The 14,566-nt window shown below is 49.5% G+C and overlaps 1 protein-coding gene across 6 annotated transcripts in view; it reads left to right on the top strand.

Annotated features, from left to right (window-relative positions):
- Window positions 1-14,566, top strand: part of UBASH3A (ubiquitin associated and SH3 domain containing A) — a 51,794-nt gene that overhangs the window by 28,224 nt on the left and 9,004 nt on the right. For all 6 annotated transcript variants that reach the window (XM_082392860.1, XM_082392862.1, XM_082392863.1 and 3 more), the window contains 4 exons: window positions 5,473-5,572; window positions 8,362-8,484; window positions 9,787-9,879; window positions 14,040-14,184. In XM_082392860.1, coding sequence (XP_082248986.1) covers window positions 5,473-5,572; window positions 8,362-8,484; window positions 9,787-9,879; window positions 14,040-14,184 — 461 coding nt within the window. The remainder of the gene's footprint in view (window positions 1-5,472; window positions 5,573-8,361; window positions 8,485-9,786; window positions 9,880-14,039; window positions 14,185-14,566) is intronic.

Raw genomic sequence — 14,566 nt, 5'->3', positions numbered from 1 at the left:
GCACACACGCACACACTGTGAGCCTGGCCCATGTCATCATGGCACTAGGTCACGGGGCAGGAAAGGGACAGGGACCCAGCCCTCCTGGGAGGCCACACTCTCACCCTAACTCTGCCATCGGCCGGCTGGCTCCTTCCCCAAGAGCCCACCGGCCCCCAGAGCTTGCCTCCAGTTCAGACAAGAGCTGAGCCCAGGGCAGGGGACACCGGGAGCCTGGGAGGACAAGGGGTGACCTCTTTAGCTGGGCCTTCGGGGGTGAACGGCCCGGGTGGAGGAGGTTCGGACTGGGAGCCAGAGGCCTGCCAGCCCCAGACCGATGAAAATGGGGCCCGCGCCCCAGACTCTCTGGGAATGAGGGGAGCCGGCCTGGACTGGGGCCATGGTCTCCCTGAGGCTGAGCCCCGCTTTCCAGATTGAACGAGGGGAGGAGCTGACTTGCAAGGCTCAGCCCAGCTCGGCCTCTGTCTGAACGCTGGTGCTTGAAATGGACGAGAACCTGACACCCGTCCCCGATAACAGAACCCTCCCCTGGCCTGAGGTCACTCCATCCAGGTAGTGAGAAAGGAGAACTGGCCGTAGTTTTGCTATGGTCACGTAGTGGGCTGAAGAACGGCTCCAAAGAGGTAAGGTCCCAATTCCTGCCACCTCTTGTGAGGAAAATGGTCTTTGCATGTGTGACTGAGATAAGGGTCTTGATGGGGAGATTATCCTGGATTATCCTGCAGGCCCTAAACCTAATCACAGGAAACAGGGGATGTGATGCTCACAGACGAGGAGACAAGGCACACAGAGAGAAGCCATGTGACCTCGGGGCAGAGACTGGAGCCACACGGCCACACGTCAAGGATGCTGGGGCCACCGGGAGCTGGAAGAGGCAGGAGGAACCCTCCCCTAGAGCCTCTGAGGGGGCCTGGCCCTGCGACACCTTGATTTTGGACTTCCAGCCTTCAGAACTGGAAGAGAATAAGCTTCGTTTGTTTTCAGCCCCCGCAGTCAGTGCTTTGTTTCAGCAGTCCCAGGAAAGGTATCCAGCACCTTCTGTCAAAAGATCTGAGGGCTTCCCTGGTGGTGCGGTGGTTGAGAATCCGCCTGCCAATGCAGGGGACACGGGTTCGAGCCCTGGTCTGGGAAGATCCCATGTGCCGCGGAGCAACTGGGCCCGTGAGCCACAACTACTGAGCCTGCGCGTCTGGAGCCTGTGCTCCGCAACAAGAGAGGCCGCGATAGTGAGAGGCCCGCGCACCGCGATGAAGAGTGGCCCCCGCTTGCCGCAACTGGAGAAAGCCCTCGCACAGAAACGAAGACCCAACACAGCCAAAAATAAATAAATAAATAAAATTAAAAAAAAAAAAAAAAGATCTGATGCAGCCCTGCCGTTGTGTGGACCCAGGGGTTGGTCCATTCCATTCCCCGTGGACCTTTCACTTTATCATAATATTCCTGATGCAAATATTCCTGATTTCAAAGTTCAACCCCTCCGTGCTCTTCCAGGGAAGAAAATGCCCCCGATCCAAAACCTCAGCCCAAGGCAGTGATGGTGTTTTGAGACCATCAGTGAGCAGATCCAGGTTGGGAACACGTGTGTGTCCTGTGACCTACTGGGAAGATCCGTCCTCGGCAGGGGGAATGGAATAGAAAAGGGGTCCTGGTGTCAGTGCGGGCAATCCCACAGCCATACTTCAAAATGTAAGGCAGCAACAGGACTTCCCTGGTGGCGCAGTGGCTGGGACTCCGCACTGCAAATGCAGGGGGCACGAGTTCGATCCTCAGTCAGGGAACTAGATCCCACATGCATGCCACAACTAAGGAGCCCACGTGCCGCAACTAAGAAGCCCACCTGCTGCAACTAAGACCCAGTGCAACCAAATACACAATTAAAAAAAAAAATGTAAGACAGCAAGACGACCTTCCCCTTGGAGCTGCCAGAGGTCGGTGTTTGCATCCTGAACCAAATATCAGCGCCCTCCACCACAGTATTCACTTCACCTTGACCATGTGCCCATTTTGAAGACTCGGCCCCAAGGCCCTGAGAAGCTACATATGGAGACCTTGACCGTCCCATCGGCTCACAAACACATTTCATGCGCCAATCAGAACGTAGTCAGGTCCAATGAGAAGAGCCCTGTGCGTCAAGCGGCTGGAGATTCTGCATCCCCCGGGGGTGGGTGGGCCCCACGAGGGGTTGGGAGGGTCTGGCTGGGGCTGCGCATGGTGCCGGACCCAAGAGCGCTTGTGAGGCAGGTGCAGTTTGCCCGAGACCCTACTTTCTGGTGTTTGCCCTTCTCAGCAATTCCCAACCACTTTCCAACATGCGGGGATTCCACTGGGGCCCCTTCGTCCTTCTTGATGAACTTGAAGAAGTGCTGGGGGAGCAGCCAGAGGTGCAGACCCTCGAGGCCCCACCCCTGTCGGCAGAATCAATCCCAAGGGTGTGGTCAACAGCACTGGCTACGTTTCAAATGAATGCTGTGTCTCTCAGGGTGTTTACCTGTGAAAAATACCTACATTCTCCTCTCCAGGATTTGGGGGAAACCAGAGTGTGATTCTGGGTCTGGTGATGGCAGTTCACACTGAGGAGGGCCACATCTTGTCACCTCTTCCTCACCCTACTCAATAGCAAAGATACAGGGACTTCCCTGGCGGTCCAGTGGTTAAGACTCCACACTTCCAATGCAGGGGGACAAGAGTTCGATCTCTGGTCGGGGAACTAAGATCCCACAAGCTGCGCAGAGCAGCCAAAAGAAAAAAATAGCAGATACAAAAATATCAGCTCTCTCATTTTCACCCAGAAGCCCACCTTCAGAGGGATGTGAGGCCAAAGATGGGGAGGGAGAGAAAGGGTCCACCTCAGGAAAAGGAGTGGTCAGGGCAAAGCAGACCTCTGGCTGGAGCTGTCTCCTGTCCAGATGCCCTCCCCCTTCTGACCGTCCCTGATGACCTTGGCCTGACCATCCCCAGTGATCTTAGCCCGTCCATCCCTGGTGACCTTGGCTCCAGGCATGACCAAGTCCCATGTCTTCCCTGGAGTCCCCCCAGCCCACCTCCTGCGGCAGGCACTGTCAGCTCTGCCCCTCGTCCTCTGCCATCTGTGACTCATCTTTCCATGTTGGTCCAGAGGCCCCAGTGAGATCCGAGGTCCCCTAAGTGGGGCATCTTTGGACGACACCTTGTGTCCCAGCATCTGGCACGCGTGCCCCCAGACCTTGACGGCACGAGTCCCCAGAGGCAGCAGGCCTGTGTTGATGTGGAATTTCCCATCCTGCTCCAGAGTCGAGTCCTGGCGCTGGGCAACACCGCCCCTGCCCCTGGGGCTGGGACGCGAGCTCCTTCAGGGTCCCAGCCCAGCCTCAGCGCTTCCCTTGAGAGGTTCTCTGTCATCTCTGGGGCTCCCGGGGGAGGCCTGTGCCCCACACAGCTGTCCTGGTGACTCCACTTCGGCTCCGCTCTCAGCCTCTGCAGGTCACTCTCACCTCTCTGGCCATCTCGGCTCTCCCTCATTCTCTCCATCCTTTTATGCAGAAAATGTGCTCAGGCTTCCTCTCGAGGTCAGCCTCTCCCTCCGACACAGCACAGCGAGGAGGGCCAGCCCCAGCTCCCCTGAGGAAACCCCCAGCCACCCCGCACATAGGAGCCCCCTCCTCAAAGACACCCCACACCACGGCCTGGAATGCAGCCCTTGGGTTAATTCCCCGAAGCACTGACCTCCCCAAGAGCAAAGGTGGACGTCAGTCCTGCAGTTGTGAGGCCCAAAGGCCGTCTGAGCCCCTGCCCAAAGCAAAGGGGGAGAGCTCTAGAGAGCTCTGCTGTTTCCACGGCTGGACCCTGATAACCTCCTGTCGATGCCTTTCTCTCCCCAAAATAAAGTAAACTAAAGTGCTGTTTTCCCCTAGCACTCAGCCAAACAGAAAAACACCAGCTATGGGAAAGAAGGGCCAGCAAGAAAGGAGAAAGAAGGGATAGATGCAGGGCTTCTCCCCTGGGTGCCCAGAGCTGAACACACGCCCTGGCAGCCTGGAGAACAGGGTGATTCACATTTAAGCAGAGAACCACATTTAACACGCCAACACTGGGGTGGTCCCGGAGGCCCCCTCGGAGGAAAACGAGTGCCAGCAACAGAGGAAACTAGGATGGATGGACGGATGGTTAAATGATAGATTAGATAGATAGATAGATAGATAGATAGATAGATAGATAGATAGATAGATGATAGATAGATAATAGATAGATAGATAGATGATTCATAGACAGTAGATAATAGATAGATTTTATAGATATAGATATATAGATATAGGTATAGATATAGATACACACACACAGATGGTCCCCAACTTACAATGGTTCGACTTACAGTTTGACTTTACGATGGTGCAAAAGCAATATGCATTCAGTAGAATTTTGAATACTTGAATTTTGAATTTTCCCAGACAAGTGACATGTGGTCCAATCCTCTCTCTGATATTGGGCAGATATCAAATGATATTAAATGCATTTTTTACTTAAGATATTTTCAATTTATGATGGGTTTATTGGGATGTAACCCCATCCTACATTGAGGAAGATTTGTACATATCTATATAGTATATACATACATCTATTATATATATCTATTATATATAATAGATATTATATAATCTATAATATTATAATAGTATATTATAATATAGTACATTATGATAGATATTATATTATAATATAGTATATTATAAAGATTATAATTATATTATATAATTGAATTACAATTACATATCATATTATAAAGTAATAAATGTATATATTATTATATTTAGATAGATACAGATCATTTCCTAAGAAGTCACTATGAAGGGGTGAATATTTGTGTTCCCCCAACAAATTCCTATGTTGAAATCTTGTTGATCAATGTGATGGTGTTTGGAGGTGGGGCTTAGGTCATGTGGGTGTAGCTCTCATGAAAGGGGTTAGTGACCTTATGGAAAAGACCCCAGAGAGCTCCCTTACCCTACACCGTGTGAGGACACAGTGAGATGTTAGCCCAAAAAGGGCCCTCACTTAACTGTGCTGGTGCCTGATCTCTGGCACCCTGAGACTTCCAGCCCCTGGAAGCGTGAGACACGAATTTTTGTTGTTTATAAGCCACCCAGGGTATTTTATTACAGCAGCCTGAAGGGACCAAGACAAGGGATAAGGACTTGGAAGAGACAGAAAGTAGACAGTTGATGTGCCATGATGTGGGTCATTCGTTCCACTTTCTTTTTATTTCCTATGTGTGCTATAGTGCCCAGAAAATTAAAAGTTGCAAGAAGTTACAGAGATCACCTGCAATTCCTAGCCCCTTCTCATCATAATGGTCCTGGTAAAACGGGCTGTAACTACTGAGCAAGGAAGGAAGAGACGTGGTGTCCAGGCCACCACTGGATGAGGGGGAGAAGCTGCTGGAACAAGTCTCATAAGGTGGGTGTTAACTCTCACGTGCCTTTCTTTCCACCATTCCAGGCCACCATAATGAGGAAAAGCGTCCTGGTGGTGCGCCATGGGGAGAGAGTGGACCAAATCTTCGGGAAGTCCTGGCTGCAGCAATGTTCCACTTCCGACGGTAGGTACAGTCCTGGCAGAATCCAGATGCAGGAATTAGACGGAGCTAACAGATGAGATCATGTCTCAGTTTTCTTAGCCAGAGCCCCTGGGGCACCATTCTTCAGAATGACCATGCATAGACTGTTTATGTGGGATGGACACACGCTCCATCTCTCTCCACAGGCGTTACATGTGTGCATGTGAGCGTGTATGCATCTGTAAGTATCTTACCTCAAACGCTTTGGGGAAGATGGAGGAATGGTTTTCAATAGTAAGCAAGTCTGCTGGAGTGACACATGGACAGCCCTGTGTGTCCTGGCAGCACACACATGGCACTTGGTTAGTGGGTGCGGCACTGCCTTGAGAGCAAGTCACTCTGGCCACAGTCACTGACCCTCACACATACCCCAACTTGCAATCTCACAGCTGCATCTTTCTGAGGTCATCTTCCCTGCGGTGGTCGCTTCCCTACAACGTTTGGCCGTGCTATACTCAACTGAAGGGCATATTTTTTAACGTGTTGGGTGCTTACCCCAACTTCGCCCCTCTGGATGCCAAGAACTGAGAACAGGGCTTGTAGATACAAAATACCCACAGTCTCTGTACTGATCCACAATTGTATCACACACATGCCCTAATGGAAAGCCCAGAGTGCCACTATTTCTAAGCCATGGATAATTATATAAATGAAAGTATTGAATGAACCTAGTGATAAAATCCATTCACAGTGGCTGGACTTGCTGAGCCCTTGGGGATCCCTCCAGGAGCCCAACAGGCCAAGAAAGGGGGAAGTGAATAGGGGACACATTGGCAGATGACCTGAATGCACAAGAAAATTCCTGCGCAAATGACATCATGACTACACCTATCTCCAAGAACCCATAGAACTAATGCTACACTTGTCTCTACAAAACAAGACCAAGTAGAGGCACAAAGGCTCAAGGAAGAAATAGGTGGCTCTGAAGATGCATTGACATTCAAAGAATTATAAGACACTTCTTGCAGTAAAACAATTACTGAAACTACAGACTGAAATGGCACACATGTCAGTATGCATATGATGGTGGTGGTGGTGTGAGAACCAGACCAAACAACCAACATCAAAAAGAGTGACTGGACTTCATAAAAAGAGGGAAAATATGTGGTCATCTACACAAAAGATCAAGTCACCTATAAGGGAAAATATTTTAAAGGCACTGGAAATTCCCAGCTTAGAGGAAACTGCTGATGGATCTTTTTACCAGGTAAGGAAGCCCTGGTAAAGTGCATTGTGATAGTCTACTTGGTCTGAATTCTGCAAGTTGCAGTGTTTGATCAATTACAATGACAGGTATTTGGGGACACTGCTGGCCCCCCCTTGCATTCCGGCGTCCCTCCTGGTTTCTGCTCACTTCTGCACGAAGGACCCACACCCTCTATGGCCCCTCACTTCCCAGCGGCGCTGGCCCAGGGCACCCCTATTTGCTCAGACTGTCCTCCCGTCAGAGCCCAACCACCCCCCCAGGTCCTCGGCTTCTTCTGAGCTCTGCCCTCTGCCTCACAAAGTGATCACAGATAAAACATCAATGAGGGCAAAAGACCTCAGTGGAGTAGTTTCACATTTGGGGATGACAGATGTCCTTGAGAATATGACACAAGTGACGGACCTTCGCTTTGAATGAAAAACAAATACCAGCTTTCCCTGCGGACACACCTAACACTTTGGCATTTAATAAAGGTCTGTAAAGCTTACGGTTCAAACAAAGTCTCTGCCAGTGGAAATTCCAGGGAGGTAGCTTCCAGAAATATCTTGCATGGAACCTAAAAACACAAGGCATGCAAATAGCCGCTGCCTGCCTCCCCTTGGTGAACTGCTGGGAGGCTGGGGTGGCATGTTCAGGTGCAAGTGACAGGCCATCCATGTGACGTATGGCAGGTCTCAAGAGAGGCAGTTTGGCTGCTAGAATCTGTTGTAGCCAGGAGGTTTGGAGACCGCTTGGGAGGATGAGAGGGCTTGGTGTGGCGTGGCGTGATTATCCATTTATCTGCAGGGATAAATGGATAATCTGAGGATGAGATCAAACCTGCCCCTATTGGCCACTACCTCTGAGCCAGGCTCTGGGCTCCAAGCATTATCTTGCTGATTCGTTCAGACAACTCTGTTGTTTCCCGATTTTTATTGATAAGGGAGATTAGTCAGTTGCCTCTACACACACAACTAGTAACTGGTGGTGCCAGGATTTGCACCAGATCGTCCAATCTTCGAGCCCAAGGTCAAACTCAAAGTGAACCAAGGTGCTCTGAGCCTCTGAATGGGTGGTGGTGGTGGGGAGTCCCAGTGGAGCCCCCTGATGTCCAGTCATACCTCAAGCAGCTGACTAATAATACACAATGCAGGACCCTCTCCCGCCATCTGTATTCTGTCCCGTAGGCAATGGGACATCTTCAAGCTATGGGGATGGGTTGAGTTTCATCTAATTAATTAATACCAATTTGAGACTCTTATCAAGTTAAGCTAAATCAGTCTTGGTTCTTAATCAGGAAAATTGTATGAATGACTCTTCGGGGGGGTTTTGAGAGGACAAAGAAGGTCTCATGGTTCCTATGGCTGAAACATACGTTTTCTGTGTTTGAGGGAATGGGTGGTGAGAGTAGGACTTCCTCCTGGAATTGAATCCACATCACAGAGCATGCTCAAGAAAAAACACAGTTGACCACAATGTAAATAATTACCATGCTTCAAATGTGGGTCTTGATCTTAAGAGTTTAGTGGGACAAATATGCACTAACTCAGTGGAACTGAGCATCTGGTGCTTATTTATGCTTTAGGGAAATACTACCGGCCAGACCTGAACTTCCCTCGCAGTCTGCCCAGACGGAGCCGCGGTATCAAAGACTTTGAAAACGATCCACCTTTATCGTCCTGTGGAATTTTCCAGTCCAGAATGGCAGGTATGTTTGAGGATCATTCTAGTAGGAATGGTAACAATAGTTGTAGCAGTGATTATCACTCACGTGTATTGAGCCCTTGCTACGTGCCCTTTGAGGCCAGATCTCCCCTTTATATAAGGGCACCAGTCCTCATAAATTGCTCGTCTTAACTTGATCACCTTTATAAAGACCCTACATTCAAAGAAGGTCACACTGTGAGGCATGGGGTTAGGACTCCAACATATGAATTTAGGGAACAGAAATCAGCCCATCACAATATCCACGGAAACCTCACTGGTGTTGGTACCGTGCAGATTTTGTACTGAAGAGAGCTCCTTCTTTCCCAAAGACCAGGTCCTCTAATTTTGCAAGAAGAAATGTGATTTACAGGCTTGTCCTTCCATGAGCCTCAGGGGGCTTGAGTTTCCATTACTGCAGGTGACCATGAACTTGAAACAGCACCCACTTGATAGCTCACAGTTCTGTGGGTCAGAAACACAAACACAGCATGGCTGGGTTCTCTGTTCAGGGTCTCAACTCTGATTTCAAGCTGCTGGCTGGGCTGACTTCCCACCTGGAGCCTCTTGGAAGCAGTTCCACATTCATTGGGCTGGTGGGAGAATTCATTTCCTTGTGGTTGTAGGACTGAAGTCCTCACTTCCTTGCCTGGTGCCAGCACAGGGGCTGCTGGATTCCTAGAGCCCACCCACATTCCTTGCAACATGGCCCCCTCCATCTTGGAAGCCAACAGTAGAGAATTTATTGCATGTCAAATCCCTCTACCTTTGGTTTTTAAAAAATTTTTTATTAAAGTATAGTTGATTTACAGTATCAAATAAGTTTCAGGTATACAGCAAAGTGGTTCAGTTTTAGATAGATAGATAGATAGATGTTCTTTATCAGATTATTTTCCCTTATAGGTTATTACAAAATATTGAGTCTAGTTCCCTGTGCTCTGCAGAAGGACCTTGTTGGTTGTCTATTTTATACATAGTAGTGTGTATATGTTATCTGACTTCTTTTCCGTGACTGGCTGGAGAAATCTCTGCTTTTAATGGGCTCACCTGAATGGGTCTGGCCCACCTGCGATAATCTCCCTTCTGCCTTATAACATAACCTGGTCACAGGGGAGCTAGCTCACCGTATTCACAGCTTCCACCCACACACCAGGGGATTATACAGGGTGTGTATACGGGGTGGTGGTGGGGATTCTTGGGGCCACTTAAGACCCTGCCTGCCACGGGTAGTAAGCCACCTGTTGGAGTTGCCACCATGGGCAGCTACAGTTATGAAGAGGGCACTTCTCCACCTGCTGTCTTCCAGGGGAAGCTCTGCTGGGCAGTGGCATCAGGATCATCTCCGTCTTCACCTCCCCAGCCCTCCGCTGTGTGCAGACAGCCAAACACATCCTGGAAGGTCAGTGAGAACTGCAGCTAGCTTCTCATGTGGCCTTGACCTCATGACTCTTCTCCGGGGGGAGAAGATAGTGAGCAGAGGTGAGACTGGGGTGGGTGGCCATGAATGGCCACACAAAGTCACAAGACAGTTGTGAACCAGCCCTCGAGAACTGTTAGGAGGCACTGAGCCAGTTAGCATTTCTGGAAGGTCAGGATTGTAATTCGCCTTTGGCCTGCTTCTGCCATGTGTTTTTTAAAAAGCTGGGGGTGAGGATGTTCCCAGAGAGCTGAGAACTGCTGTGGTCCCTTCTTAAGTCCAAAATGCAGGACTCCCTGGGCAAGGGAATCGGCTCCTGGGAGCTGTTCAGCACCATCAAAAGCTGCTGTGTGATGGGAAGCCAGTGGCAGACCCTTCTGAGCGAGCGTCCACCTACAGGAAGAAGCAAGTTCCTGCCAGAGATGGGCAGCCTGCCCTGGAGGTCCTGGTTCCGCCTCTCCCAGTGTGGGGAAGGGGGCACAAGACCTAGGTCACCATGCACGCACGGCCGGTCCTCCATAGTGATGGGACTGAGGGCAGAGTGTGTGGGCACAGGTGCAGCAGGTGGGCACGTGTGGAGGAGGGGGCTTGCCTCTGCTTTCTCAGAGACACAGGAAGTCAGGTGACCAGGTGAGCATGAGAAAGGGCAGCACTGAATGTGTGACATGCTTATTGGGGAGAGGGGCCAGGACAGGGACGGGGAAGTACAAGGTGACCATTGGGCAGCACAAAGGCCACTTGAGGTCATGGGCACGGCTTTACACGGAGACCCATCAACGGTGCTGGGGCTGCCCCCAGGTGTGGCCCAGGAGGAGCAGGCGGAACTGGGGCTAACCCCGGGCGGGTTTGAGAAGTAAGTATGATGAAGCAAGAAAGGGTGCGAGGAGCTGAAGGTGCACGGGGGAGGGCCATGGAGATTGAGTGGAGATTTTAAGCTGTGTAAGGTAGGGAGTTAGGGGCTGGGGGAGGCGAACGATACCAAGCAAAGAGTCAGCTCCGTGGAGTGAAATCCCGGGAGGTGGCTGGAGGGTTGGAATCAGATACGAGGGACAGGAGCCTACAGAGAAAGGAAGGCTGGCTGGAGATAGAGAAGAGGATGGCACTGAGCTTAGCGAGGGTTGCAGCTGCTGGGAATGACCTACCAGATCAAGGTCAGGGAGGAAGGACATCAGTGGAGGAGGGGGACAAAGAGCAAAGAGGCTGCTGCTGGACAAGCCGTCTTGCAGATAACGGCATCGTGCCTGGCGCGGTGTCAGAAAGAGGGCGGCGAGCAGACCTTCACGGGAGCAGCTGTTGAAATGATGGCGGGTCCGCCAGCCCGAGCACCACCCCAGTATCTCCTCCACGTAGATCAGAGAAGCTCTGACAAAGTGCCTTCCCGATTCTGCCATGCAGCTGGGAATCCCTCCCAGGGATGGACCTGATCCTTGCACAGGACCCGTGTGGGCTCGTGGCCAATCCAGTCCTTTCCTACCTTCTCATTAACGTGCTGTTTCTTGATCCACTCGCTAAGTTGTGAGGGTAGAAACCCATTTCATCACCGTCCGCTTTCCACACATTTAAAACTCGGAGGCCGTCTCTGTGCATCGTCAGCCCTGCAGACGTCCTCCGTTTGTCATTTCTCATCCGAGCGTAACAGGGGACCCTGGACTCCCCTGCACGGTTTCTGGGGTCCCTGAGACCGAGAAATGCCCGTGGTTTCCCCCGCTGTTGAGATTTGCATGTTCATTGCTTTGCTTCCCTGCGGCTCTGGGCTCTGGACCCATGGAGCCGAGGGCAGGTTAAAGCACGATGTCAGCTGCTAAGCAAAGCCGGGAGGGGCCCAGGACCCCACCGTGTTTGCTCTAAGTGTTTCCATTTGATCACTCGTAGCAAATAGGACAGAAGAAGGCAAAATACATATGAAGTCATTTTATGCCCGGATAGCTTAGGATCAATATATGTGTAATTAATCCAACAACTATAGCGATCAGATGTGAAGAAAGCAAGAAACACGCACAAATACAGGATAAAAGGTGACAGGCTCACCCCGGATTCTCCTGTGCCCCCCACCCGCCTTTAAACCCGCCATTTAATTGAGCTTATTTTGTTTTAACCCATCCGGGAGGCTGATACTTTTCCACTAACCTAAAAAAAACACTTGAATCTCCATCTGAGGCTGGCAGCCCACAGGTGAGCGGGGGTGACACCTGCAGATTGCCTGTGTCCAGCCAGGCCAGCACGTGGATACCTCTGACGGTGACTTCCTCCAAGTCGCCAGGCCCTTTCCTAGTGATGCTCTCAGGCTCCCTTTCCCCACCCAGCCTCCCAGCCATGGTCACAACATATGAAAAAAAAAAAGATAAGGAATATTCTTTTGGCCTTAAACGAATATAACTGAGAGCTTCAAAAACATTTTTCGTAACTTTATCCCCTTTTTGTTATCATTCATGTTTCCTCATTATGAACATATCTGTTCCAATTTCTCTGACTTCTATTAGGTGGGTCTCTTGCATTTAAAATAAAAGCTCCCCAAAATGTTTTCTGACAACGATCATGTCAATGTCTTTAACATGATCTCTCATTGACTTTTACTCTATATGCAGAGGAGGAGGAGGACGAAGTCAGTTTAAAGAACATAAATTCATAAATCCTGTGTTAATCAAGAAAAGCAGGATGCCCAGCCTTCTTCATATGTCCTCAAACATGACCATCCTGTTTTCCAGAATGCTAAGCTTTATCTCACCACCATGTCAGTGAATGTCCAGATGGACCATTTCCCAGAGTGTGACCCACAGAACAGGAAGAGGGCCCAACGCCATTTGGGACACTCTCCAGACTCTTTTTTTTTTTTTTTTTTTTAATTTTGTAGAGTATTATTTTTCTTTTATCAATTTATTTTATATTGAAGTATAGTTGAATTACAATGTTGTGTTAATTTCTGCTGTACAGCAAAGTGACTCAGTTACATGCATATGTATACTCTTTTTCATACTTTTTTCCATTATGGTTTATCACAGGATATTGAATGTAGTTCCCTGCGCTCTACAGTAGGACCTTTTTGTTTATCCAGCCTATATATAATAGTTTGCATCTGCTAATCTCAAACTCCCAATCCATCCCTCTCCAAACTCTTTCTTCGTGTCACCTATTCCCGGTGGACACGAGTTCCTCACAGGCTGCGGGAGAGCCCAGGAGCCCCATCAACCAGGCTTAACTCTCTTTTCTAAATGTGCTTTGCAAAGGAACCCATTTCATGGGCCTGAAATACATTTTGGGAATGGATTTGATTGCCAGCATTTCCGTTTAATGTCATTTTCTCCATTTCGAATAAAAACATTAAGGTCTTGTTTTTCCCCCACTCAAAAAGAGGTGGCCTTAGTTTACAGGTCTCTTACTGAAGGTATAAAAAAAAAATGTCAGTTTATGGAATGTGCTTTTCTGTAGCAAACGTATGTACTATTTTTGGCAAAACAGATGAAGTATACTTAGATGCAAATATGATTATATGAAGTTTTGTCCAAAACAACTTCACCAGTTAGATTTTACTGAATTCATGACTTCCATTTCCAGTTTTTTTAATTTACAATAGAAAGTGGAGGTTTTTTCTCACTAAAAAAAAAAATCCTAGGGAAGGGCAAATTGTGAGAGATAGAATGTTCCAGAAGGTGACTCCCATCCACCCTCCGCTTCAGCTCAGTCTGGGGTAAGTGTTTACCAGGATGGCGCTTCCGTGTGGCTAACAATCTCCATGATTGCCCTCGTCTTTTCCTCAGATCATTGGACCAGCCAAGTCCTCATAGGTGCAGGCTCCTTCTTGACCCAAGGAGGAGTCCGGGTGCCACGTGCTATGGGGCTGCATCGGGTCATCAGGATGAGCACCAGGGAGGTCGCTGCCAGTGGCACCTCCCAGATCCCAAGAGACTCTGGCCCTTCCTGATGAGCAGAGGGTCATCACTCCTCTCATACCCTCCAACTGCCCAGTGGCTTTTGTCTGAGAAATAGTGTGTCTGTGCCTAATCACAGGACAATATTCAGCAAGCAAAAAAAAAAAAAGTCAGATTTTTTTCCAAAGGTTTGATTTAGACCTAGGAAGAGACTCATTTACAGAAAGCCAAAATAGACACCAAAGATGATAAACACTTGTATTCTGTTGAATCCAGAGCTCAAACTGGAGAAGAAAATTAAGATAAGAGTGGAGCCCGGAATCTTTGAATGGACCAAATGGGAGACTGGCAAAACCACCCCGACCCTCATGACCCTGGAAGAGCTGAGAGAGGCGGATTTCAACGTCAGCATGGATTATAGGTGAGCCGCCTCACGTTGTCTGCTGCTGGGGTTTTCTCGTTCTTGTTAAAGAAAAATTACTCACGACACTGGTTAAAGGTAATAAGGAAGGCTTTATTCAAGAGGGACCACTGCAGTGGGGGGTTTGCAGAAGGGAAGGAAGATCAGATTCCCCTCCGAATATAAGGCCAAGTGGGGATTCTTCCTCCCAGGAGCAGGGTGGGGTGATGGGAGATTCTTAAGAGAACAGGGTGATTCTTGCTAAACGGAACCTAAAAGGATCCTTGCTGCAGGCAGGACAGGGGATCAGACGCCTCCTGGGGTTGGAGGGGAAGCCGAGTTTGCTCAGATATCCAGAGTGGTCAGATATGGGGGTGGGCGATTCTGGCTAAACTGAGTGCAC

The sequence above is a fragment of the Balaenoptera borealis genome (assembly GCF_965194805.1).
Source record: "Balaenoptera borealis genome assembly, chromosome: 5".
NCBI classification, from domain to species: Eukaryota; Metazoa; Chordata; class Mammalia; order Artiodactyla; family Balaenopteridae; genus Balaenoptera; species Balaenoptera borealis.
This window is presented reverse-complemented; position numbering and strand designations above follow the sequence as displayed.